General features: G+C 37.7%; 1 protein-coding gene across 4 annotated transcripts in view; it reads left to right on the forward strand.

Moving 5' to 3' along the window:
- The window catches only part of ZBTB44 (zinc finger and BTB domain containing 44), a 45,468-nt gene extending 17,940 nt beyond the window's left edge, over positions 1-27,528 (forward strand). Inside the window, exons 2-6 of one of the 4 annotated variants that reach the window (XM_081122563.1) lie at positions 4,777-5,850; positions 19,372-19,456; positions 21,753-21,916; positions 23,240-23,323; positions 25,714-27,528. In XM_081122563.1, coding sequence (XP_080978689.1) covers positions 4,833-5,850; positions 19,372-19,456; positions 21,753-21,916; positions 23,240-23,323; positions 25,714-25,724 — 1,362 coding nt within the window. In that variant the 5' untranslated portion in view covers positions 4,777-4,832 and the 3' untranslated portion in view covers positions 25,725-27,528. Of the gene's footprint in view, positions 1-4,776; positions 5,851-19,371; positions 19,457-21,752; positions 21,917-23,239; positions 23,541-25,713 lie in introns of all 4 variants that reach the window. The other 3 variants (XM_081122560.1, XM_081122561.1, XM_081122562.1) reach the window with 3 other exon arrangements.
- The last annotated feature ends 255 nt before the right edge of the window (positions 27,529-27,783 follow it).

Consider the following 27,783-nt stretch of genomic DNA (forward strand, 5'->3'; position numbering starts at 1 on the left):
CCTCGCTTTATAATACAGTATCTGTTGTTTGGGGGCCTCCATCTACACCAGGGTTGAAATGGTTTCATTTTAACACCCTCTTGCACATAGTCTCCAGATGTGCTATTTAATTCCTTGCCTTTATTGTCCTTAGATTGAGACTGTATCACTTGCTCTGAAGGCATGCTTCCTCCCTGAACCACATGATCCCAGTCAGAGCAACTTTTTTATTATTATTGACTTTCAGAGAGAGAAAAACATCTGTGAGAGCAGAACATCGATCAGATGCCTCCTGCACACCCCCTACTGGGGATCAAGCGCATAACCTGGGCATGTGCCCTGACCGGGAATTGAACAGCAACCTTTCGGTGCACAGGATGACCCCCAGCCAACTGAGCCACACTGGCCAGGGCCCAGTCAGAGTACTCTTGGTGTTCAGACTTCTAAAGAAGAAGACAGTTTACTGGGGTGCAGGTAGTGAATAAAAATCTTTATATAGCCCTCTTGTCTCCTCCTCTTCGTCCCATTCCTATGAGAGAGAAATCTGCAAATACGTTAAATGGTGGTTTGCTTAGACCAGTCCTCGCTGTCTAGTGTTTCTTTGTGATTACTAATGGAGCAAGTTTATATTTGAACTGTTAACTCTCTGATTTATGATCAAGATATTATTTCAGTGACCTTACCTGGCTGTCTTGGCACTGGGCTTTACGTCTTTTATCCTATCATGTTATCAGACAGGGAAGAGTCCCGACTGATCATTCCGTCTTCCCGTATTAGAATATTCAGTGACCTTTTTATATTTATTCAGCTGGAAGTCTTTAGGTGTTTTTTTTTCCTTTTCCTCTTTACAAATACATTTACCTGCATCCCATTGGAAGGGATGTTTATGTAATGGATTGTTTGATGTTTGAACTTGCATTGCCCTCTGCGTGCTCACATTTAGAGTATCTTAGTGCCCGTTAACAGGTTGCCAGTGCAGTGCGCACATTGTACAGGCGGAGCACTCGCTGATGTGGAGTGTGATCCCGTGATAGCCTGGACTCCCTTCTGCTTCATCACCTGACAGTCTACTTCATGAGGCCCTGTCCTCTGTCATGCCTCTTTTGCCTCGACTTTGAAAATTCAGTGTTCTACTCTTTGCGTTCACAGGGCACTGCAGCACATATCTTAGAGTCTGGGCACTTCTGTCTTCTTCATAAGGACTGCAGGCTTATTGCGGTCAAGGACAATGTTTTATTTGTACTTGTGTTTCTCCTCCCTCTACATAGGAAAGTGCCTGACATCTAGTAAGTCAGTTATTGAATTACATTTCTGATAATGTAAACAGTCAGTCAGTGGTATGAATTGACTGTCAGAATACCTGATTTAGTTTTATTAATATATGTGTCCAAAACAGGGAGGTAAAAATAGTAAAGTATGCTCAGTTATAATCTTGCTGTGCCTGTCATATTGTGTGCAGTTCTGGGGACTAGTCTTAAAGGAATATTGAGAGTGGAGGTTGTTGAGAGCAGAGCAATCTGAATAGTAAGGATATTAATCAGATTCTTGAGGAGCACTTAAAGGGACAAGGGATATTTAGTTTAAACAGCAGAAGCCTTCCCTGGACAGGCGGCCCAGTTGGTTGGAACGTCTTCCCGTATGCCAGGAGGCTGTAGGTTCCACTCCCAGTCAGGGCACATACCTAGGCTGTGGGTCCAGTCCCTGGTCAGGGCTCGTAAGGGAGGCCACAGATTCATATTTCCTCCTCCCTCCCTCCCTCTTTCTCTCTCCCTTCCTCTCTCTGAAATGAGTAAACATCCTCTGGTGAGGATTTTTTTAAGAAGAACAGAGCTTAGAAAAGAGTGGGATGCGGTTGCCATCTTCAGTTTTTGAAATGCCTTTTCCTGGGGAAAGAAAAAGGCCTCTGTGACTAAAAGTACCTGAAACCCCAGGGTTTTGTACAGTATGTTGCTTTTGGTTTTTGGGGGGAAGAGTGTGTTTAATGTGCAAAAAAAAAAGAAGAAACACCTATACTCCTACCATGACTTGCATGAACATGGTGAAAGCTGTTGTGTACATGCAGACGTCCCAGCACCGTGTCAGAAGGGCCAGGACCTCCCTTGGGAGCCTGGGATCTCTAGGCAAGACTGCATGTCGTCTTGCTCTGTGTGTGCAATTTTATAAATACACATTTTTCACAAAGATGGGATCATAGTCTGTCTTCTTTGATCATATTTTTCACTAAATACATAATAATAATAACTACCACTATTGAATGGTCACTGTATGTCAGTAATTGTGCGTTCATTTAATATTCAGAACCAAACTTTTTTCAGATCCATTAAATATTCATCTTTAACATAATTAACTGATGGTTGTAATTTTGAGGCATTTGATATCTTTTTTAATTTAAATTTATAGAAGTATTTCCACAAATTTGCTTTGTTTTGCATTTATTTCAATACCAACTATTTTTTTAAAGTTATTTAACTTAGATAAAATAATTGATGTACATAGCTGCATGTTTTGCATTGGACAAGTACTATGATCTAAGAGTCAGAATCCTGCCTTGGTTGTCATTGGTTAGTCATTGACTTATCTGAGCATTCTTTTTCTTATCTTTACCAAGGGGCTGATGTCAGCCTTCCGACTTCACATGGAGGGTATAAAAAGAGGTTAGCAGAAAGTACTGTAAAAGCTGATGCATTATTAGATTGCGAATAAAAGTATTTGAGAATTGCTTAAAGGTATTTGAGAATTTTAATTTTTTATGTTTTTAGTAAGTAAATGTAAAATCTGATAATGGCAAAAACAACTGTCTTTTTTTTCCTCCCTAAGGAAAATCCAGTCAGTTGATTGATTACTAAACATTATTTTACATACATTTACTTCCAGAAAGGTCTTACGATTACTTAGTAATCGTAACAGCAACAGCTACTTTTATTTGTCGAGCATTCACAGAGTGTGAAATACTGTGTTGAAGCATTTACTACATATATTGTTTCGTTTAGTTTTCATGACAGTCATTGAGAAATTGTTGAGAGAATCCAGGCCTATCACATTCTAAAGCCTGGACTCTTAACCCCTATATTTCTCACTTTCTGTCCTAAAAGACGCAGTATATCGCTTTGACGTTAAATAGGTTCTGGAACCCGGCTTCCTGCATTTCAACCCTGGGTCTGCTGCTTAATAACTTTTTCACTTCAGCAGGATAGTTAACCCTTTTCTGTCAAACAGGGATAATGTACCTGCTGATAGATAATGACAGTCAAATTATCAAATGTGAAGCAATTAAAACTGTGCACTTAATTAAAACATCAGCTCAGACTCCACTGATGGAACAGTTTAGGGGACAGGTAGAGGGAATTTAAAAAAGTGGTTTTTTGGTAGGTGAAGTTTTTATGAAAAGGTTTAACTTTTTTATTTTATTAGATTTATTGTGGTAACATTCATTGATGATATATAAATTTCAGGCGTACAACATTGTAATTCGACATCTGTGTACTCTCTTGTGTGCTCCAGTCCCCTTCTTTCACCATATATTTGACCCCCTTTACCCTCTTGCCCTCCCCTGTCTCCTCTTGCTCTCTAGTAACCACCATTCTGTTGTCTGTGTCTTCAAGTTTGGTTGTTGCTTTCTATTATATATCCCACACCTGAGGGAAATCATACAGTTCTTGTTCTTTTCCATCTGATTTAGGTCACTTAGCATAATACTCAGGATCTATCCATGTTTTTGGAAATGGCAATATTTCATCTTTTATGGCAGAGTAATATTCCATTGTATACAGGGTGGGGCAAAAGTACGTTTACAGTTGTTCATATGGAAAATACAATAATACAAGAATAAATACATCTTTATAAATAACTTTTCAGCTAATTACCCAGAAGTGAGGGGAATTGCAGGGTCATGCGGAAGTTCTATTCTTAATTGTTTGAGGAACTTCCATATTGTTTTCCACAGTGGCTGTACCAATTTCAATTCCCTCCAGCAGTGTGCAAGGGTTCCCTTTTCTCCACATCCTCTTTAATACTTGTTACTTTTGGTCTTTTTAATAATAGCATTCTAACATTTGTGAGATAATATCTTATTGTGGTTTTGATCTGCATTACCCTGATAAGTAATGATGTTGAACATCTTTTCATGTATCTGTTGGCCATCTGTATGTCTTCCTTGGGAAAGTATCTGTCAGGTCCTCTGCCCATTTTTTAATTAGATTTTGTTGTTGTTGAGTTGTATGAGTTTTTTATATATTTTGGATATTAGCCCTTATGGGAAGTATCATTTGCAAATACCTTCTCTCATTCAGTTGATGGCCTTTGTGTTTTGTTGATGACTTCTTTTGCTGTGCAGAAGCTCTTTAGTTTGGTACAAATGTAGTACCATTTTGTTTATTTCTGCTTTTGTTTCCCTTGCCTTTGGAGTCAAGTTCACAAAAACATCTCTGAGACCAGTGTTCATAAGCTTAGTGCTTATGTTTTCTTTCTACATTCAAATCTTTAATCCATTTTGAGTTAAATTTTGTGTATAGTGTAAGATTTCATAGTCTAATTTGATTTTTTGCATATGGCTGTCCAGTGTTCCCAACATCATTTATTGAAGAGGCTTTCCTTTCTCTGTGGCCTATTTACTTGGCTTCTTTGTTGAAAATTAGTTGCCCATATATTGGGGGGGTGGGGGGGCGGGGGATGTTTAATATGTTCACTGCCGTCTTTCAGCTTTTTTAATTTAGCACAATGGCTACATGAAAACTACCTAAATTACCTATTTCAACTACTAAACCGTCAATTAATGCTTATTTTACTTATTTTTTTTAGGTCATTTGTGATTCATTTGCATCCTTGAAGAGCATCTGTAAAAGAGGAAGGAAAAGATGGGTGTGAAAACATTTACTCATAGCTCTTCTTCCCACAGCCAGGAAATGCTTGGAAAACTAAATATGCTGCGAAATGATGGACATTTTTGTGATATCACTATTCGTGTGCAGGACAAAATCTTCCGGGCACATAAGGTGGTATTAGCAGCTTGCAGTGATTTTTTTCGCACCAAACTTGTAGGCCAAGCAGAGGATGAGAACAAGAACGTGTTGGATTTACATCATGTTACAGTGACTGGTTTTATACCCCTTCTAGAATATGCTTACACAGCCACTCTGTCAATTAACACAGAAAACATCATTGATGTTCTGGCTGCAGCCAGTTATATGCAGATGTTCAGTGTTGCCAGCACCTGCTCAGAGTTCATGAAATCAAGCATTTTATGGAATACACCCAACAGCCAACCGGAAAAGGGTCTGGATGCTGGACAAGAAAATAACTCTAACTGCAATTTTACTTCTCGAGACGGAAGCCTTTCACCAGTATCTTCAGAGTGCAGTGTGGTAGAAAGAACCATTCCTGTCTGCCGAGAATCCCGGAGAAAACGCAAAAGCTATATTGTTATGTCTCCTGAAAGTCCTGTAAAGTGTAGCACACAAACAAATTCTCCCCAGGTGTTGAATTCTTCAGCTTCCTTCTCAGAAAATAGAAATCAACCAGTTGACTCTTCTTTAGCTTTTCCCTGGACTTTTCCTTTTGGAATTGATCGAAGAATTCAGCCTGATAAGGTTAAGCAGGCAGAAAATACCCGGACTTTAGAATTACCTGGCCCATCTGAGACAGATAGAAGAATGGCCGATTTTGTGACTTGTGAGAGCGCAAAAACTACCTTGCCTCTGGGTGCCGAAGAAGATGTCCGGGTCAAAGTAGAAAGGTTAAGTGATGAGGAGGTTCATGAGGAAGTATCCCAGCCTGTCAGTGCATCTCAGAGTTCACTCAGTGATCAGCAGACAGTGCCAGGAAGTGAACAAGTCCAAGAGGACCTTCTGATTAGTCCACAGTCTTCCTCTATAGGTACGGTGTTTTCTGTTTTTCATGATGCCATAATAAGGTTCAAGCATTTTTAAGTGCTTACTAGATTAAAGTTTTGTCTGGGTCCTATAGGAAACATTGAGAAGAATAAAGCATGATAACTGGATTTTTTTAGATGTTGATTCTAGTACTGTAATTTTTTGTAAGTTATGCATTGAGGAAGAAAGAAAATAGTTGAACAGTATCTGATGGGACAAAGGCAGATAAATATAAGTATATATGAATGAATTGTGAATTACTTTCAATTTAAAAAAATACCAGTTAAAAAAATCCAGTTAGTGTTTTATCCTTCATTAAATATTTATCAAAAAGTTAACATGTGCCAAGCATTGAGGATACGTGATAAAAAAAGATAGTCACTGCATCTGAGGGTTTAATAGTCTAATTGAGGAATCAGATGTGTAAATTAATGGTTAATGCTAGGCTAGAGGTATAAACAAAGTATTACGGGTTCACAAAGGAAAAAACCAGTTAACACTGTATTTAAACTGGATGTTAAGTAGGAGTTTGCCCAGGTGAGGGAGTGGCATTTCTTTGAAAATGTATAAAAGCATGGAGATATAGAAGAATATTGTATGTTTGTAAGCAGTGAATTCAGTGCAGAATGATGTGAACAAGACGTGGATACCTGCAAGTATAGAAAATAATAGGAGGCAAGACAAAGTGAATGGTTGAGAACATGTCGTGAAGAGCTTTGAACACTGGTTCCAGTTAGGATTGTATTCAACTGCATGTAACAGAATCCCTTCAGTGTGGCTTAAACCAAACGGGATTCTATGTTTTACACATAAAACATTAAGAACTGGGAAGTTCAGGACTGGGACAGTGTCTCTGCAATGTAATCAGTGGCCTAGGCCCCTGCTATAATTATAATCTCCCATTCTTAGTTTGTCAGTTTCATTTGTATGCTTATTGCTTCATGGTTACAAAATGGTTGCTTCATCTTTGGCTTCGTATTCTAGAAAGGGGTAGTGCTTATATCAGGAAACCACAGATGTTCCCAGAAATTCCTTAAGAACTTCTGACAGATTATGTCACATGGTTTTTCTAGCTGCAAGGGAATCTGGGAAGACATGTACAGTGGTTCCTCGGTTTTCAAATGTAATCTGTTCTGGAAGACCGAGTTCTGAAATATTCAAAACCGAGGGATCAACAGCCAACAGCTAGGCCTCAGGATCTTGCACTCAGCTGAAGCCATGTGGCATGTTCGACTTCCGAGGCATGTTCAAAAACCGAAGCATTTCCTTCCAGGTTTACGGCATTTGTAAACCAAAATGTTCATCAGTGGAGACGTTCGAAAACCAAGGTACCACTGTATATTCATTGGGTGTGTAACTGCCTCAAACAAAATTAGAGAATGGATATTGTATGCATCTATGAGTGTCTGCCACAGCCAGGCCAAGTAGGCTCAGATTTTATTTCAGTGGTGGTAAGGCTTCTCTACCTTAAAGGGAATAAATAAAACATGTATAGATATTTTAGGAAAATTAATTTGGTATTGATATGCAGGGAGTTTGGGCAAAGACAGTCTCAGAAACCAGTTACTGTGTCTTTGTATGAAAAAAGATGCTTAGACTAAAACTATAAAGAAAATGGGTATTAAGAGACTTTGTAAAGGAAGATTCATTACTGCCTGATGATATTGAGTATGTAGGTTGAGGGAATAGGAGGGTAGAGTACTCTGGATGACTAGGAAAATCTTGATAACTCCACCCGGGTGGGCAAAAGTAGGCTTACAGTTGTGAGTACACAGGACAGTTTATTTTTGTATTATTATGTATTCATTGTATTATTTTTCATATGAACAACTGTAAACCTACTATTCCCCTCCCCTATATTTATTAAAGTCACAATTTTTTACGTTTTATTATCTGAATTCAGATGTGTCAAGTAACAGTCTTTTACAGTTAATCTTTTCTTTCTTAATGGTACAAGAAATGGTAATCATATAAAGGAGTCTATTATTTGCAATAACTACAATACGAAAATCAGTAGAAGGAGGTGGGAACCCAATTTTAAGAATAAGTCAACAAGGTCAGTTCTTTGTGAGTTATGCTTGGGTGATGACCAAGCACTATCATGCCGCAACGCAGTTAAAAAAGCAGGATTGGTGAGTTCATGACTGAAGATTACCAGTTGTTTGAGTCCTTTCTTCTGGCAGTGACAGATTGAATCTCAACAGGAAAAAAATACACACACACACATATATGCCAGAATCAAAGGATTTACCCTTGAGAAGTGTCTATTTTCAGGGAGAGAAGAAAAGCCAACAAAGAATAATAAAGAGAATTTATTGCAAAGGTTGGAGAACTAGGAAGGCCATAATAACTTTGTTACTTTCTTGACTTTTGATCCACTGTATGAGTTTCCCAGTGTTGCCAGAACAGAGTACCAACCTAGGTGATTTCACCCACAAATTTATTCTCTGTCAGTTCAGGAGGCTAGAAGTCTGAGATTAAGATGTTGGCAGGGCCGTGCTCCCTTTGAAGGCTATAGGGAAGGATCCTTCCTTGCTTCTTTCCATCTTCCTGCAGTTACTGACACTGCTTGATGTTCCTCAACTTGTGACTGCATCCCTTCAGCTTCTACCACTATCTTCATGTGGTGGTCCCTTAGTTCCACATCTCCTTCTCCTTGTCAGGACATCAGTCATTGGATTGGGCCCGCCCTACTCCAGTATGACCCCATCTAAACTGGATTATATTTGCAAAGATCCTGTTTCCAAATAAGGTCACATTCACAGGTACCAGGAGTTTAGGACTTAATTATGTTTTTTGGGGGGACACAATTCAACCCACAACACCTACTAAAAATCATTCCTGAATTTGAGTCATGATACTTTTATTTTTTTAATATATCTTTATTGATTTCAGAGAGAGGAAAGGAGAGGGAGAGAGAGAGATAGAAACATCAATGATGAGAGAGTCATTGATTGGCTGCAGCCCGCAACCTGGGCATGTGCCCTGACCGGGAATCGAACCCTGATCGCCTGGATCCTAGGTCGATGCTTAACCGCTGAGCCACGCCCGGCTGGGCGAGTCCTGATACTTTTAAAGAGGTCAAGTTCCACACACCCAATAAGATGCTCGAGGGCAGGAGATCATAGCTGTTTGTTGATATGACCTGGTTTTTGTTAAGTTACTAGTGTCTTTAATCCTGAAAACAGTTTGATGCCTTCTGAATAATGAGCTATCTAATGAGTAATTACTATTTTAACCATTTGTCTGCAGATTTAGAAACCAAATATTAATCTAACTGAATGTCTTCCTAATTAGACATGTGAAATAGCTGTATTTTATCTCTTGAGTAAAGCATGATTAAATAGAAAAGTTAGGAACATGAGTAAACCTTCCAATTATATAAGCATAATTTATTTCTAATATATATTATTAGAAATGTGGATTCTTTCATAATGTAGACCCGTGAACAACTCTGATCCAAATATCATGTAATCCAATAACCCAGATGAGGTTTCCTTCCTTGCGTTCATTGTAAATGTACTAATCACTCTCAGCTAACCTATCTGAACTCCAAATCTATACACTAAAACAAAGCCTTACAGGAGAAAGTTAAATTGCTGGTGTATAGTAGGCAGTCAAAAAATGTGGGAGGGGGAAAGGGAAATTGTGTATGGTACTTTCATATTCCATAAGAATACATTACAAGAGTACTTAATTTTCATTCATTTAAAATGATAATTTGATTATTTACAAAATGAATTCAAATAAGATTTTACCTGTTCTTTTTTTTTTAAAGGCTTTTTAAATTGATTTTTGGAGAGAGAGGAAAGGGGAAGAAAAAGAGAAACATCGATGTGAAAATGAAACATCAGTGGGCTGCCTCCTGCATACTCCCTACCTGGGATCGAGCCTGCAACTGGGGCATGTAATTGAACCGGCAACCTTTTGGTGCACAGGACAACACCCAAATAACTGAGCCACACCTACCAGGGCAGATTTTTACCTGTTCTTTTTAGTTCCCTTTATTACCGGTTGCCCACCAAGAGATTTAAAATCTAATACCCCCAATATAGGGCAAATAGGAGCAATAAATATAGCAAACAGAAAAGAGAACACTAAGTTTGGGTTGGGCTTTATTACTCAGAAAGGTGACTATCAATATCTGGTAGAGTCCAAGAAAAAGTTTTATAAGTGAGAATGACTTCCTGATATGGTTTCATTATCTTCAAATATTCAGTTATCTGTATGCACCAAAGGCATATAAATAGTTCTAGGTAATTCACAGTTTATTATGTTAACAAAAAAATTCAATTTTTTTAGACTCTAAAATCTGTTAAAAAAAATGATTATTATGGGGGTCTGTGAAGATACTAAATAATTCTACATTTTGTTCAGTAGTGCTAGTGCTAGATAAACTTACTGAGATGGGCCGCTAGAATAATGGTGGAATTTTAGTATCAGTCATATACGCTGTATAGCATAACAATTAAAAGTTCAGGACTTGGAGTCAGACAGCTAGATTGTGCTACTGTTTTCTGCCACTTAATAGACGTGTGACTTTGAGCAATTCACTTAACCTCACTGAGTCCATGACTATAAAGTAAGGATAGTTATACCTGTCAAGTATTTCAGTGCCCGCCAGCAAAAGAACACCAGGAACACACCTATAGTTGAACAAATGGGGGGGGGGGGGCGTTAATATCTGAAATTCCCTAGCAGTAACCCCAAATACACAGGGTAAATTAGTGTGCAGCAGGCATGTGTAACTCCTCTGCACATAGGTAGTGTCCTAGTGGTAGGAGTATTGGAAAAATAAGTAATGTTCATTACAATAGGAGTGAGCCAGTTTTGTGGTCCTTAAAATGGGCAGATTCCGTGAGTAACAACTATCATAATCAGGATAGCCCAGTATTAGCGTCTTCCTCACTGAATGGGCCTTGCTGATAGGATTGCAGTGACTTCACCAGAAGCATTTTGATGATGCGAGGTCAAGCCCCTTTTTATTTATTTATTTTCAATGCTGAGAGCTGGGGTGTGATAGGATATGAGGGGCCTGTTATAGAGAATCTACCTTCTGAAGTGTTTAAGGGAACAGTTACTTAGTTTTGTCAGTCAGGTCGGATGGAGGACAGTAGATCCAGCAATCTGTTAAACTCCAAGTAGTATAGCTATGGTCTGGAAGAAAACACTCAAGAGTTTTGTTTTTCCTTAAGTGGCAGGAAATTTTAGGGGGTCAAAACAGTAGGATTAACAGGCAAGATTAGTAGTAATTAATAGTAAAGGGACAGAAAAGAGTACTGCAAAATTAGAAAAATATTCTGATTTAATCATCTTGGGTAGGAGCTGTCCACTTTTGAAGTCAGAAGGACTTCACTACTATACTGTCTCTATAAATTTGCCTGTTCTGAATATTTCATATAAATGCAGTCATGCAATATGTCGTCTCTTCAGATTGGCTTCTGTCCTTTTCCATAATCTTTTCAAGGTTTATCTGCATCATACCTGTCAAAGTTTTGAAATGTTTTTGCCAGTCAGAAAACAATGACATATCTGATTGGATAGCCAAAATATTCCCAAAAGATCCTTTTCTAGGAAAACAAAATACACCCAACACTAAATGGCTTCAGTGAAATACTTGAGCTCAGTTAGGCCTGCACTTACCTCCCAGCCAAGGGCAGGTTGCACCTCAAGAGGGATTTTATTTTTTATTTTTTTACTTTATTTTTATTGTTTCTACTATTAGAGATGTCCCCATCTCCCACCCCCCACCCCCACCCCCAGCCATCACCACACTGTTGTCTGTGTCTATGGGTTATGCATATGTTCTTCAGCTAATCCTTTCACCTTCTTTCATCCGGTCCCCCACTCCGCCCTCCCCTCTGGGGGACTTTAGATGTGCACCCTGTCACCAAGGTTCCCAGTGCAAGGCAACAAGCACTTCAGCTGAACCTCCATGGGTCCTCCATTTCTGCCAACGCCCTGTTGCCAGAGTACACCAGGAGCACCACACCTGTAATTAAACAAGTTGGAAGTTTACTTCATTGCCCGTTTGCAACATGGAAATCACACACCATGCATCTTTAAGACTTCAGTCAGCGGATGTTAGAAAGGACTTAGAGGATTTGGGCTTGTGTAAAGTGATTTTAGGGAGGATTCAAGAATGTGGGGTTTTCTCAGGACTGGTCAGATGTCAGAAAGCAGGGATAACTCTATGATTACTTTAACAAATGTCTAGGAATACAGACCTAAGTGAACCTAAAACAGCAGTAACTTATATTGGGTATATTTGTGTTTATACATTGGCTTTGTTTTTGTCTGCGCTTAAACAAAATTATGTGTTTTGTTTCAGACCATGTGACTTGGTCTCATGCAGGTGTTCTGTGAGATTGTTTTATGTCAAACAGGAAAACACCAGACCCTACTGGTGACCACCAGGCCTAGTGTCAATGTCAGGCCAGTTCCTAAATATTAGGGACTGCTTTTTCTCTTCCTCGGGTATGAAATGAGATACTGTATTTAAAACACTTAGAACAGTGGCTGGCACATGGTAAAAGCTCAGTAGTGGATGGCCACTGGAATTATTTGTGACCCCCAGAAGAGAGCTTTTTTAAGTGTCCTAAGTACTTAAACAGGAGTCAGTTTGATGCAACAGAAACTAAACAGCACTCATTCTTGGTGGAAGAGAGTAGCATCTCTCTTGATGAGATAGCCCTTACCATATAAAGCTGATTGTTTCTGTGAATGAGCTTTACTGTTTCATAAGGTGAGGGATCTGTTCAGAATTCTTAGCCCTGATTACCAAGAGCAGAATCCCCTATAGTGTCGAAAGGAAACTTCGTTTTAGTAATTTAAGAAACATCATTGTCACCTCAGGAAAGTAATGTTACATGTATATCCTACTCTTAAATCAGTTCAGTTAAATTCCAGTTCATGTGATTACTTTTGTCATCATTGGTAAAAACCATTATCTCAGGAAAAAAAAGTACAAGATTTATTTTTTCCAGTAGTTGCATAAGTGATACAACACTGTGTTATAATGTCTACAGGATGGATGGAATTCTAAAGTGTATTTTGTTAACTCTTAATTTAGCTTGGAGTGGTTTTTTTTAGCTTTTGGTTCATTTACTAGCCATGGGGGAGAGGAGATTGCCCTTTGTTTTACTTTCTATGTGCACTATCCGTCAAATTAGGGACCTAGAGTCCAAGCTTTAGATGATGTTTTAGAATGTGGAAATAGCTCTGTTTTAAGAGAGACCATCTGCAGGATGTATCTTGTGCTCCATATTTGTTCTTTTTCACCAGCTTTTTAAGCAAACTCTTGACAATACTAGAATTATTCCAGAGGGGAGTGGTTTTTATTTTCACCTCACCAAGACCCCACCCCTCCTAGAAGTAGCATAGCTTGCCTGGTGGTGAGAGCAAACGTCAGTTAGATCAGCCTTCTTGGCTTGCCCTAATCATACCTCCAGGCCTTTTCCGCAAGTCTTTGCCTATAAGATTTAATATTGCCTGTATTCCGAATAACTGCAGAATTTTGTGTTGTGTGTCCATGGTGACCAGGTCCAAATATTGGGGGTTTTCCAGTTTTTGTCCTAGGACAGATTGAAATGTTAGTCTTTAGTTCCCTTTTCTTTAAAGAAAAAGTGAAAATGGTGTGAAATTGACAAGCAAGCAACTCTTTCTAAAACAAAATACAGCATTAACTGGCCCCCCAACCCACACCTGGATTAAAAACGAATCAGAGGCATCAGGAATAAGTTGGATAAGTAGGCATATTGGGTGGGGGGAGCATAAATGTCTTTGATAGCAAGGGAAAGAGAAAAAGACAGGCACAGAAATGTTAAGCACACAACAGTAAGGGTGAGATAGAGGGTGGGGCAGGAACCTTGAGGGTGCAGTTGTGGATGAATGTAAATGCATAATCTTGTCTCCTTTCAGAAATCTCTATCAGTGTATTAGAACATGGTATAATAATTGGTGTTCTTGATGATTTTTGTGATTCATCAAGACTTCTATTTAAGAAGTCAAGGCAAAAATGTGACCCTGTCACAGGTTACATTTTCTAGCACAAATAATTTAATAAGTTTAATAAAGTAAACCTTAAAAAGGATTAAGTTAGGGTTTTGTTTGTTTTTTGGAAAATTTTACTTAAGTGGAAAATGTATTTGTTTCCTAATAATATTAGCTAATTGGAAGTGTTCCAAAGGGGAAAACTGAAGTACTAGATTCTAAATTTTCATTGGGAAGTAATTTCACCCTATATCTATTAACAGATGATATTTATTAAATGTTCACATATATATGGTGTTGTACAAATTGTTATAATTAGTACATTTTAGCTTTCATTGAAACATTGCAACCAAAACCATGCTTGCTGTTAGTGAACACACAGCTTCAGCAGCTCGGATTTATTCCGTTGCTGCAGCACGGCTTATTTGCATGCATTAAAGACATTGGCAAAGTTCCATATCTGATGAAAACTGGCTAGGTTGTTTGGATCCACCCTCCCACTAAAAACAACAATATGATTTTTTTTAAAGTACTTTAAAAGTATTTGAAAAGATGGTTAATTTTAGAGGACAGCCTGCCCCAGAGAGGTAAGTAGATATCAGAGCACTAAACCAGTTTTTCCCTAAGATGTATACCAAAACACAAATGGACTTTGGTTCATCAACTCAGAGAGTGAGGGAAATAGAAGGCAAGACCCAGAGGATGTGAAAGTTGTGAAATTTTAGAGCAGTTGTTCCACGCATTAGGGACCCCAGAGTTCTGTGCCAGTAAAACTAACCCTGCTCCCCTTCCTCCAGACTCCCGGGGACTGTAGAAACAGCTGCGTTGGCATTGGGCAGACTAGAAGATAAAAAGCAAAAAGGGGTACACATTTCTGAGAAGTTGTGGCCACCACCGAGACCTTGCAGATTTACTTCTTGGTTATTGCTTACATGGGCAAGCCAAGGAATCTCAGTGAATTTGGTTTAGGTAGTTAGTGCCCCCCAGGAACTGAGCAGAAGGAAACATAAAGCTTCTCTGAAAAGGGACATACTCATCCTAACATCAGCAAATCATTCCCTTACAAACCATTTTTAAGGGCAATAACTACAGTCAGAAACAATCAAGGCACACAAGGAAACACAGCAGACAGAGAACCAACAGGGGGAAAGCAGGCAGCAGAGATAGATTGGCAAGCTTTTCACATACAGATATAAAACAAATATGCTTACTATGTTTAACAGAATAAATAAGCTTGAACAATAATTGCAGAGCACACAGTAAACTAAAAAATAGTATAGCAGATTTGAGAAAAACAAAAAGGACTTCTGGAAAAGAAAAAAATGACTAAAATAAAAGTCAACATTTTGGCCAGCAAATTGGATTTAGCAGAAAAGAGAATTGGTGAATCAGAAGATACATTAGAGCCCGGCCGGGTGTCGCTCAGCAGTTGAGCGTTGACCCAGGATCCAGGCGATCAGGGTTCGATTCCTGCTCAGGGCACATGCCCGGGTTGCGGGCTCAATCAATGACTTTCTCATCATTGATGTTTCTATCTCTCGCTCTCCTTTCCTCTCTCTGAAATCAATAAAGATATAGTTTAAAAAAAAAAAAAAGGAAGATACATTAGAAGAGACTGTATTAGTTAGGGTTCTCCAGGGAAACAGAACCAAGAGGATAGATTTATAGGGATTTATTAGAAGGGCTTCACTGGCACAATTATGGAGAATGAGAAGTCCCACAATTGGACGTCTGCTGGCTAGAAGCCTAGGTAAGCTAGTGGTGTAGCTCTAGCCCAGACCCAAAGGCCGGAGAAGCAGGAGAGCTGATGTCCAAGAGCAGGAGAGGATGGAGCAGGAGCAGCCCAAGCAAAGGGAGCAAACTTGCCCTCCTTGCACCTTTTGTTCTCTTTAGTCAGGGGATGGGATGATATCCACTTGCATTGGTGAAGAAATCTTCAGTCTACAGATTCAAATGATAATCTCTCCCAGAAACATCCTCACAGACACACCTAGAAATAATGTTTTACCAGCTATCTGGGCATCCCTCATCCCGGTCATGTGGATATATAAAATTAACCATCACAGAGGCAGTGGTAGAGCCTATAGTGGAGAAGGTAAAGGTTATGGACGATACAAACATTGGTTTGATGGAAGTCCTAAAAGGAGAAGAGAATGGCTGAGAATTTTCCAGAACCGATGAAAAACTCCAGCAAATCCCAAATAAGAATAATAAAAGAAACAAAGCTAGATGCATTATAGAGACAGTTTTGGGGGGGCAAGGGGGTGATGGCAGTATCTTCAGAAGACTGTGACTTTCTAATAACATCAGAAGCCAGGGGAACGATACCCTCAGTGTGCTGAAAAAAATAACTGCTAGTGTAGGTGTCTACATGCCATGAAAATACCTTTCAAGAATTAAAGTGAAATAAAAACATTTTCAAAGAAGCAAAAACAGTTCATCAGCACATCATCACTAAAGAAAATTCTTAAAAAATTCTTAAGTGTGGTTACTATATACAATAGAATATTATTACTCAGCCATTAAAAATAATGAAGTCGTGCCATTTGCAAAAACATGAAGGAACCTAGAGGGTATTATGCTAAATAAGTCAGACAAATACCATATGATTTTACTTATATGTGGAATCTAAAAAACAAATGAACAAACAAAACAAAAACAAACTTTTAGATACAGAGAACAAATTAATGGTTGCCAAATAGGAGGCGGGGATGGGTAAAAAATAGAGTAAGAAGCACAAGTTGGCAGCTGCAAAATAGTCCTGGGAATGTAAAGTACAGCATAGGAAGTGAATCAAGTCAATAATATTGTAATAACTGTGTGTGGTATCAGATGGGTACTAGACGTATGGGGAGATCACTTCATAAGTTAAATAAAGGTCTAATTGCTGTACACCTGAAACTAATATAATATTGAATGTCAACTGTAATTGAAAAATTAAAAAGTTTGAAAATTTTTAAGGGCAGACTCAGGCAGAAGTAAAGTGAGCACAGATGAAAGATCTGATATACAAGTAGGAATGAAGAGCAAAGAAAGGTATGTGAACAAATTTAGATAGTCATTGCTGTATAAAAGTAATGTCTTGTGGGGCTTTATCAAAACAAGGAAGTAGCCCGACTCACCATGGCTCAGCAGTCAAGCGTTGACCTAGGATCCAGGCAGTTGAGGTTCTATTCCTGTTCTAGGCACGTGCCCGGGTTGCGGGCTCGATCCCCAGTAAGGCACATTCAGGAGGCAGCCGATGAATGACTCTGTCATCATTGATGTTTCTATCCCTCCCTCTCCTTTCCTCTCTGAAATTAATAAAGATATATTTTTTAAAAAACGAAGTAAAATATCACAATAATGTGTAAATTGCAGAGTGGGACTGAGTGGGATATGGAGTTAAAGTGTTCTAAGATTCTTATACAGGGTGGGGCAAAAGTAGGTTTACAGCCCATGTGAAAATAATACAATAATTAATAATACAATAGTAAACTCTTTCGCATACTCACAACTCTATACCTACTTTTTCCCTACCCTGTATTATCTCAGGAGGAAGTCAAGGTTTTAATTTTAGACTTTGATAAGTATGGGTCTAATTTCTAAAGTAACCAGTAAAAAAGAATGGGAAAAGATTGTGTAATTTTCAAACTAATAAAAGGGGGTAAATGGAATGATTATTATCGCTTATATCCAGCAAGCTGATTCTGAAATGTGTAAAGACATGCGAAGGTCCAAGAATAGCTAAGATGTTCAGGAAGCAAATGAACAGGGTAAGAAGATTTGCTCTACCTGATACCGGAATTTATTGTAAAGCGATGGTAACTAAAGACTGGCATTAATGCAAATACAGACAAGCAGATGGAACTAGTAGAAAACCTGGAAACAGACCATGTGTTTAGTGCACTGCAGAGAAGAAAAGACGAGTTTTTCAATAAATGTGTTGAATCACAAAATCAACTCCAGGTGGGTTTTTAAAACGACCTAAATGTCAAGGGCAAAATATAAATCTTTTGTAAGATAATTTGAGATGGGGAAGGATTTTTTAAAATAAGACCAAAAAGCCATAAAGGAAAAGACTAATAAATTCAATTGAATTAAAATGTAAAACTTTGGTCATCCAAAGAAACCATAAAAAGAATAGTCATGGAAGAGGGAGAAATATTTGTTACATGTATCACTGACAAAGGGTTATACATATTTGATATAGAAAAGAACTCATAATAAAAAGCAAACAACTCAATAACCAAACTTGAACAGGCATTTCTCAGAAGAAGGGATTCAGTAAATACATGAAAAGGTGCTCAACCTCATTAGTGATAAGGGAAATGAAACTTGAACCGCAATAAAATATTGCTGCACACCCACCAGATTGGCAAAATTATAAAAATCCGATAATATCAAGTGTTTGTGGATGTGGAGCAACATAATACTCATACACTGGGTAGTAAGGTAAATTCAGTATCACTTTCGAAAAGAGTTTTACATTTTCTAATAAAGTCAAAGATAAACATATCTTATCACCGAGCAATTCCATTCCTGAGTTTAGATACTCTAGAAAAAAAGCATGCATATGTGCATTTAGTTATTTGTACAGGAATATTCACAGCAGCGTTGTTCATAATGGCCTGAATCTGTCTATCCAGAGGGAAATAGGTTATGAATATCATACAACAATTTTTAAATTTCACTTACCTGTAACAGCTTGGATGGGCCTGCAATATTGAAGGAAAGAAACAAGACACAGTATGACTCAGTTTATATAAATTTACAACTAGACAACACTGAACTGTACTATTTAAGGTGAGAGTGGCAGACTTTTCCTTAAAGGGCAGGATAGTATATATTTTTAGACTTAGCTGCCACATGGTCTCTGTTGCAACCTCGATGACTCCACTCTGCTGCTGTTGTGTGATAGTACATGGTAGATGGTACATGGCTGTGTTTCTACAGAAACAACCCCTAGTTTATGGGTACTTGAAGGAGGACAGGAAAAAAGGAAGGAAATGATGACCATTAAAATCAGGATAATGGTTGCCTCTTGGAAGGAGGGGTTTGCCAGGGAAGGGTAAAGGGACTGCTAGGATGCTGGCAGTGTTCCAGTGGGACATGCGTGGAGGTGGCACAGGTGCTCACCTTATAGCTGTCTCTAATTCTGTGTAAAAGTTGTATGTACAATAAGTAAGTTGTATGTCATGATAAAACTTGTAAAAAATAAAAATTGGTTCCTTAAGTGATTATTGTTATATTTAATTTTACGTTAATTTTTGTTTAGTTTACATTTAATTGCTCTGCTTGTTTCTAACACTTATATCAAAGAAATACTCCTAAAAGAATTTAAGTAATAAATATAAGGCTGTTGTCTTACACGATTTCTGTTTCAATCACATCAACATTTGAAGTAAAATATAACAGAACACTTACTTTTGCTTAATAATTCAGGATATATGTGTACATTAGTTTGTTTTTAAAAGCTTGAAGATACAGCTTGAAATTAGTATCTAGGCTTATTTACACCAAAGTATTGACAGCTGTCTTCTTTTATTTTCAGGCTCTGTAGAAGAAGGCGTCACCGAAGGGTTACCTACACTTCAGAGCACTTCTAGCACTAATGCTCATGCAGATGATGATGATCGGTCAGTACTAACATAGTATGTTAGTTTCCTTTAAGGACTGTGCTTGCCACTCTTAAGATTAAGTCTTTTATCTGGGGATTATATAGGAAGTTTATTGGGACCTCATTTTAGTATATTTTTCATAGTAACGAGGTAGCATTATCACATCATAAATCAAACCACCTGTATAGCGGTTTCTTAGCATTTTCAAAACTGCCCAGTCCCATCACTTTAAATAGTGTCTGTATCAGGTTGGCAAACTATGTACCACAGGCCAGCTCCACCCCACCAGCCTTTATTTGTAAATCATGTTTTATTGGAACATAGCTGCACTTACTTGTTTACATCTTGTCTGTGGATGGCACAGTTGAGTGATTGAGACAGATCATGTGTGCAGAGCCAGAAATACTTACCCTCTAACCTGCGACAGAAAACATTTGTCATACCCTCGTCTGTACACCAGTGTTCCCAGGTCATGTTCAGACTTACCCTCCCTGCTCAGTGCCTCCACACAGATGTATAAGGGGCATTTCACACTTAACATGGCCAGGAAGAACGCAGAACTTCCAACTCCCCTTCCAAGCCTACTCCTTCATTCGTTCCCTCTCAGCGAATAGCATCATCATTCCCCTAATTTCTCAAGCAATATCTCTAGGGATTATACTTCTTCTTTCCCTCACTCCCCATTGCTCCTCTCCATATTTGATCCTTAAGCAAGTCCTCACATCTCTACCTCCAAAACACACTCCTTATCAGTCCACTTTCCCTCCATCTCTGCTACAACCGCCCACCCAAGTTACCACCATCTTTTGCCTTGAACACTGCAGTAGCCTTTAACTGGCCCCTGAGTTCATTCTCCCCCCTACTCCAGTCCTTCTCCATGTAGTAGCTAGAATGATCTTGTTCTTTAAGTCAGGTTATGGATGCTAAGCAGTAGATTCTTAAATGTTTCGCGTAGATTCACACTTAAAATCTAAATTCCTTGCTAATGCCTTTTAAAGCCCTACATGATAACATTTTCTGCCCAACTCCCTTCTGACCATTCTCCTCGCATACTACATTTTAGTCGTATAGATCTCCTTTCTGTTCATGGAATATTCTGTATTTGTTTCTGCTTTTGTCAATTCTAAGGGAACCTTTTCCTGACCCCCAGTCTAAAATAAAGCAGCACTAATCACTGTTGTTTCACCCTATTTTAATTCTCCTTCTGATCATTTTTTTGAGTATTATCTGTCTCTGACCACTGCATATACACTCCACTGAATTAACTCCTCAAAGAGAGCCTGGGGCAGATGTAAAAACTATTTGTTGAAAACTGGAAGGATTCAAAGACTGCGGCAAGATTTATTCTGGAATAGCTACACCCGGCAGAGCAGGTTAGGTACCAGTCATTGAATAATTAGTGAAGCTGTAAACAAGTGGAAATGTGCCTCAGTTCCTTAATTTCAAACATTAATGAGGTTGTCTGTTCTATACTAGATACTGCGGTAAGTAGTAGAGATATTATCGATGAAATGTATAGTTCTTGCCCTCAAATGGATCAAACCACTTTTGGGGGAGGGAGAGAGGTTGAAGATAGGCAACTAAACAAAATCTCGAGTGATCTGCTCGAGGGTTCTATTGCTCTGCATAGGAAGGTACTTACCTAAGTCACTGATAAATCAAAGAAGGCTTCCAGGAGGAGGAGGTGACCTTGGTACATTTCATAAAATGACTAGGCGTTATCTAGGCAAAGAACATAGACTAGTAGAGGAAGTTCAGTGTACAAAAGCCCAGCATTGAGAGAACTGCTAGCAGGAACCACTTGGTATAGGGAATGTTTGGGGAGTATGTCAAGACGTGAGACTGGAAAAGTACTCAGAACCCAGATCAAAAGGAGTGCCTTGCAAAGGGTTTAGACTTTATTCTGAAGATAACCATTGCAGGAGTTTAAAAGGAGGGCTGATTCAATCGAAGAAGTTGTTGTGAAACAGAAAGATGGATTTAGAGGCCTGTGGGGCTAAAGAGAGGGAGTTATTAATTCAACGTTGTATTGTTGAGGGCCTAAATTAAAACAGTGGTAGGAAGAAAAGGATTTGAAAGATTACAGATAGCTGAGGTAAAAGTGTTCATGGTATGTTCTGTGGCCATACATCCTCACTTAAGATGCTAGCCATTCCGGACGTTTTTCACATTGCTGTAAATGAAACATGTCATCTGACAGTTGAACTGTTTCAAACAGTCTTTAAGTGTCTTGTCTTTTGTTCATTTAAAGTGCAGAAATGTTTATTCAACTTAAAAATCAGAGCCTGGTTGCCTTCTTTGGTCTGTTTTTTAGATTGGAAAATGTTCAGTATCCCTATCAACTCTACATTGCTCCTTCTACCAGCAGTACAGAACGGCCCAGCCCAAATGGTCCCGACAGACCTTTTCAGTGTCCGACTTGTGGGGTGCGATTCACCCGCATTCAGAACCTAAAACAGCACATGCTCATCCACTCAGGTAATGTCATCTTCCCTACTGTGGCAATCCCAGTTAAAAATAGAAAATAGGTGGTTTTGAGTTAAAAAAATATATAGGTAGCTCTGGGAAGTCAAATGAGAACAGATAAGCCTAGGTCTATTGCTGAAATGGTGCAGCATCAGAACATATTCGCTTAATATATTTTCCAGAAACATAAGTACTCTGATTAACAGTTAGTGGAGCAGTGTGTGTGTATAATATGTAAATAAGAAAGATAATGGATATATGTTAGGTGTGTGTATATATGTGAGGTAGAGAAGCACAAATACAGGTTGTAAAGCAAATGGGGTTAGAAGGGTATATATTGGTGTTCTTTGTATTGTTCTTACAACTTCTCTAAGTTTGAAATTATTTCCAAATAAAAAGTGATTTTTACAATTTAATAATAATAATTTTAGTTCTGCAATCCTGAATTTCTCTGTGCCCTGGCTAGTTAGCTTTGTACTCCTTTTTTAGTGTGAAAGAGATTTTGGTTAAATGATGTGTAAAACAGATTTGAAACTTAAGTTCAGTGATCACATAAAGGCAGCAGAATTCTTGTAGGTAAAACACTGACCTCTGATAAGTAAGAAATCTTTGCTGTTGTTTTCAGCTGTTCTGTCTCACTTGCCTCTTTTAGAAGGTCTGACAGTCCCTGTGACTAATACCAGTTTCTTGTGACTTTGTTAAATCAACAGATTATATTTTGAAGGTTTAAAATTTGTTTTGCCAAAACTTTGATAATGAATTGGAGACCGTTAATGTAATTAATAATATACATGTAAATTTCTATTTTTTTCTATCACTATTAAATACCTAAAAACCCAAGGTATCAAATGGTAGTTCTATCGTGATCATTATGTTTAGAGAAGTTAGAATTTTCTTCTACCACCTCATTTCTCTGAGATAAGGAATGAAGAGTAGCTACTGATTTTCTTCCCATCTTCTCAGTGTAAACCTCACTACTTCAATGAAATGAAACAGGTGTTAAATGGGGATTTGGGTTCTGTTTAAATACTGTAGTTAAATTGTGTTTTGAAGTCTGTAAAATAGATATCTGATTTCGAAGAGTATTCAGAAATCAATTTGAGTATATATTACCGAGTTTACCCCACTCCTCTTGACTTTCTTTTTAAAAAAAAAAATAAAATAGGCAGTAGCAACTTCAAATATTCTGTACCTTTCCTGAGATAATTAATTGGAATTCATTTTTGCTGGTGATTTTTGTCTTTTCAAATTCCTACAGAATTATAGTTCAGAAATTTGTGAGGTTGATGACGTTTTAGTTCATTTTGCTTTTAGATACTTTGCTTTATTTTACAGGAATTAAACCATTTCAGTGTGACCGCTGTGGAAAAAAGTTCACCAGGGCTTACTCGCTAAAGATGCATCGCCTAAAGCATGAAGGTAAACGCTGTTTCCGGTGCCAGATATGTAGTGCCACTTTCACTTCCTTCGGGGAATATAAGCACCACATGAGGGTTTCCCGGCACATTATCCGCAAGCCTCGGATTTACGAGTGCAAAACATGTGGCGCCATGTTCACCAACTCTGGAAATTTAATCGTGCACCTGAGGAGTCTGAACCATGAAGCGTCAGAGCTAGCAAACTACTTCCAGAGCAGGTGAGGTGCACGACGAGGACTGAACCAGGAAAACTGCTTTCTAAACTCTCTTTCCCTGCTTTTAGGGCAGCCTACTTTGTCTTTATCAGGTTGCCAGGTAATCAGTCACATTCCCTTTAAATTTGCACTGTCCATACTCTGATCTCCTGATCTGATAAAATTTTGCTGAATCTCCTAAGTAGATACAGTTAAAAATATTACTATATTTGAAATTAGAAATCTTTTCCTACAGGAGTAGGCTACTTATATTCTTGGGTTTTTTGTGTGTGTGGTGTTTATTTTTATAATGTTAAAGTAATTCTGTAGTGGGTCTTAAATAGACCTTACTGGAAAACTTGCCATGTCAGATGATGCTTAGTGATGCTGGATTACTTCAGACTCTTTAGATGTTAAAATTCTTGATCACTTCTCTCTCTTAATTCTATATGAAAGGAATATACAATAAGAGAGACATTTCAGTAGCAGTTATGATGGATATGATTATTTAGAGCAAACAGAGTTTTCCTTTTTTCTTTCAGCTTAAAGCTTCATGCTTTTACTATTAATAATTTGTAATGGAATTGCCTTTCTGATTTATAGGGCATCTGAGGAAATCAGGTTCTAGTTCTGTCACTAACTTCTGTCATGATCAAATACGTCACTTTCCTGATGAAGAAGCTTGAAAGTTAGAAGAGATAAACTGAGCTTTGAGGGTGATTTCTAAGGTCCCCTCTAGATAGAAAATTTTGTTGTCTATTTTTAATACGTCTATAGGAATGCTCAGTTTCTCATAAAATGATTCTTAAACCACTTTTATTTTTTAAATCTTATTAATAAATTCCAAATATTCCTGCATAGATTTTGTTTTCCTCTTCAAATCAGACAACATTCACTTTTGTTTAATGTAATTTTTTCTAACTGTGAGCATTTGGTGGTCACATCACTGAACCTAGATTATACTTGTCACATTAAACATCGTTTGGGATTAAAATAGTCTCCATTAATCACTCCTCTGTCTGTGTCTCTCCAACCCAGAGCCCCTCTGTCCTTAACATCTCCTGTCTGACACCTGAAGAGTTTTTAGAAAGTGTAACATGACATCTGAAATTACTTTACTGACGAGCAGATTTTAATATTTTTATTAATACTGGACAACTAAATTATAAAATAACTTTATTAAGTGATGAGTTGACATTTCTAGTATAGTGAAGCAATAAAGATTTACATGAAGCATCTAACGTAAAACTTATTTCATGTTTATTTTAACTGAAAATGCTTATAGTAGAAAATATAGTAAATATTAAAAAGTATAAAATATAAAAAATCAAAGACCTTTTCTGATCTCACCACTCAGGAATAATATCTACTGTTAAAATTTTGGTATATTTTACATTCATTAATTAAGTATAATTTATATCAATAGACTATTAAATACTTTCAATAACAGTAAACTAAATAGTCTCTGAGGGCTAAAATGTAACTAATCTCATGGCATTCATTTCCAAATTCTGATTCAAATGTTTATTAATTTTCATATGCCAAATCTAATAGCAGGACACACATAAGTTAGTTTTCTACATTTCTCTATATAGTAGATTTTGTGTAAGATTATTTATACATAAGGATACTTATGTTCTGGAAGTAATAAAATTAGTTTTATAAACCTTTTATTGATTTTTTAAATTTTTTTTTTTTTTTTAGAGAGAGGAAGGGAGAGAGAAACATCAGTTTGTTGTTTCACTTATTTACACATTCATTGGTTGATTCTTGTATGTGCACTGGCCAGAGGTCCAACCCGCAACCTTGGAGTATCGGGACAATGCTCTAACCAACTGAAATACCACGCCAGGGCCTATATATATGCCTTTTAATAAGTACATAGTCCAAGAAAGGTTAAGCATAAATTATTCAGATGACCTTCGCTTAACAGAAACTCTTCTACATGAAACAAGAAAGGGGACGTTGGATCTTATCCATCCGTGGTAGGTGGTAGTGAGAGTTGACATACCTTTGTTCTAACGGAGCTCTTTGGTTCATATTTAGGACAGTTTAGAAGTTAAATTCCTAAGTTTTAATCTTCATTCAAGAATTAGAGAAAAAAGTCCCAGTCTTGTTTTACAAATCAGGTCTTTTTATTGTGTCTTACTTATTGCTGGTTTGAAAATTAACTCTCTGTTTCATCCTTGCCTCTTAGTGATTTCCTAGTACCGGACTACTTGAACCATGAGCAAGAAGAGACCCTTGTTCAGTATGATCTTGGAGAACACAGTTTTGAAAGCAACTCCTCTGTTCAAATGCCTGTAATTTCACAGGTCTCCTCAACCCAAAATTGTGAAAGCACTTTCCCCTTGGGGTCTCTTGGTGGGCTGGCAGAAAAGGAGGAGGAAATGCCGGAGCAGCCAAAGACCAGTGTTTGTGCCGAGGCCACCAGAGAGGACCCCCCAAAATCAGAGCTGTCTTCTATAACTATTGAGTAATTCCATGGTTTCGCTTCATTTTGGTTTTTGGAAAGTGCCTGTGCTTGGTCTTGTACATTTAAATTTAATTTTACTTTTTAAACAAAAAAGGGTTTGGGAAAGAATTTCCCTTTTACTTTGTGACCCTTGCAATTGATGTTTTGTTTTTCATGACTGGGAGGTTGCTTCTGTAAGTGCACAATAACATGGTGTCGAAACAGAATACAGACTGTGAGACTTAAGGAAAACCAGTTGACTTAAAACACCTGTTTCTTTTTGCGTTGTTAAAAGTAGGAACAGCAGCTCGTCAGGTAAAGAAGGGGTCAGGTGAATACTGACCTTCCTGAAAGGGTACACCAGAAACAAATTTCTGAAAAGAATTTGACAGGCGGCCTGAATAGATGTTTACTCCTATACACCAGACGTTGTACAGTATTTTGTAAAGCCTGTTGTTTTTGGAAGTATTTGTGGTAAACCTTCTTAAAAATTATTAGGGTAAATACTTCTGAAATCCAACATACTTTTTTTTTTTTTTTTTAAGCTTTGTCATTTCTATTTTGATTTTTCATGGTGAAAATTTGGTATCAGTATAGGCATTGCCTATACCTTTATAGAACCAGTCCTCCAAATAATCTTACCTTTCTTCTGCAAAAGAAGGCAACGAACCGTGATTGAGAATAGTCCAGCTATGCATGAAATGGCCAGGAATGGAGAATGTGGTAGGTAAATGCCAGTCTCATAGGGACTCTACAATACTGCTTTTCTGGCTGAAATTGTTGTTTACTTGGTCTTTGAATGTTAATTGCTGACTAATTAGGTCACTGCCTAAATCAGTTTCCTCTTGCCCCACCCACAATACTTTCTCTTGCATATACGGTCGTGATACTATATAAAGGAAAAATATTAGAGATACTCTATATTTTATATGTAGGTTTATGTATTGTTGGGGGTGTTTTTATTGTGCTGTTTTAGACAAAATAATAAATTCTCTGTTAAGGCTACGTTCTTAACCCAACTAAGATTGTTTACAAAAGTCCCATATGACACTGATACTTTATCTTTGTTCCAAAATATTTTTAGACATTGCCAAGTTTATTAAAATCAGTTAGTGTAGTTTTCACACAACATAAGCAATAATGTAAAAGATGAGAAAAGGCTCAGAATGATGGCCTGTGACTCATAAACCTGGGGGAAAACAATTGTTAAGACTAAAGAAAAACTAAAAATCTTAAATTAATGAATATCACCTCTTTTGCTGCTAAAAAAAATGAAACTTCATGATTTATAATTGAATTTATATGTTCCTCTAGGCTAGAGTATACTTATCTAGTTACATTTAAAGCATCACTTACCTTACTCCTAAATATTCATGAGTTTATGAACAATGAACTCTGAGTAACTCTTCTTCTATGTATATACCCAAAGTTTAATAATTATGAAAGCACCTGATTAGATCAGATAAAAGGAAATAAAGTATAGTTTCTTATTCAACACAAGATCTAAATTTCGTCCAGGTGCTAGACCTTAATAATAAAATACATTTTTAAGTTTTCATGATTTGTTTCATTTTTTTAAAATTTGCTAATTCTGTGAATTATTTTATCTCCCACAAATGTAAAGGAAGGAAAAGTAAACTTGTTGAAGATTTTTTAGGCTAATTTTCCTTCAGCCTCTTTCCATATTCTGCTGTCTTCAACTTGTTTCCAACTTCTTATCTCAGTCATGAACCTGTTTTTACCCTTCGTTCTCAGACGTACGTGTGTTACCTTCAGGAAAGTCAGCATAGACAGGTTGTGATGGGCTTCCAC

The sequence above is a fragment of the Miniopterus schreibersii genome (genome assembly GCF_964146895.1).
Source record: "Miniopterus schreibersii genome assembly, chromosome: 20".
Taxonomy (NCBI): domain Eukaryota; kingdom Metazoa; phylum Chordata; class Mammalia; order Chiroptera; family Miniopteridae; genus Miniopterus; species Miniopterus schreibersii.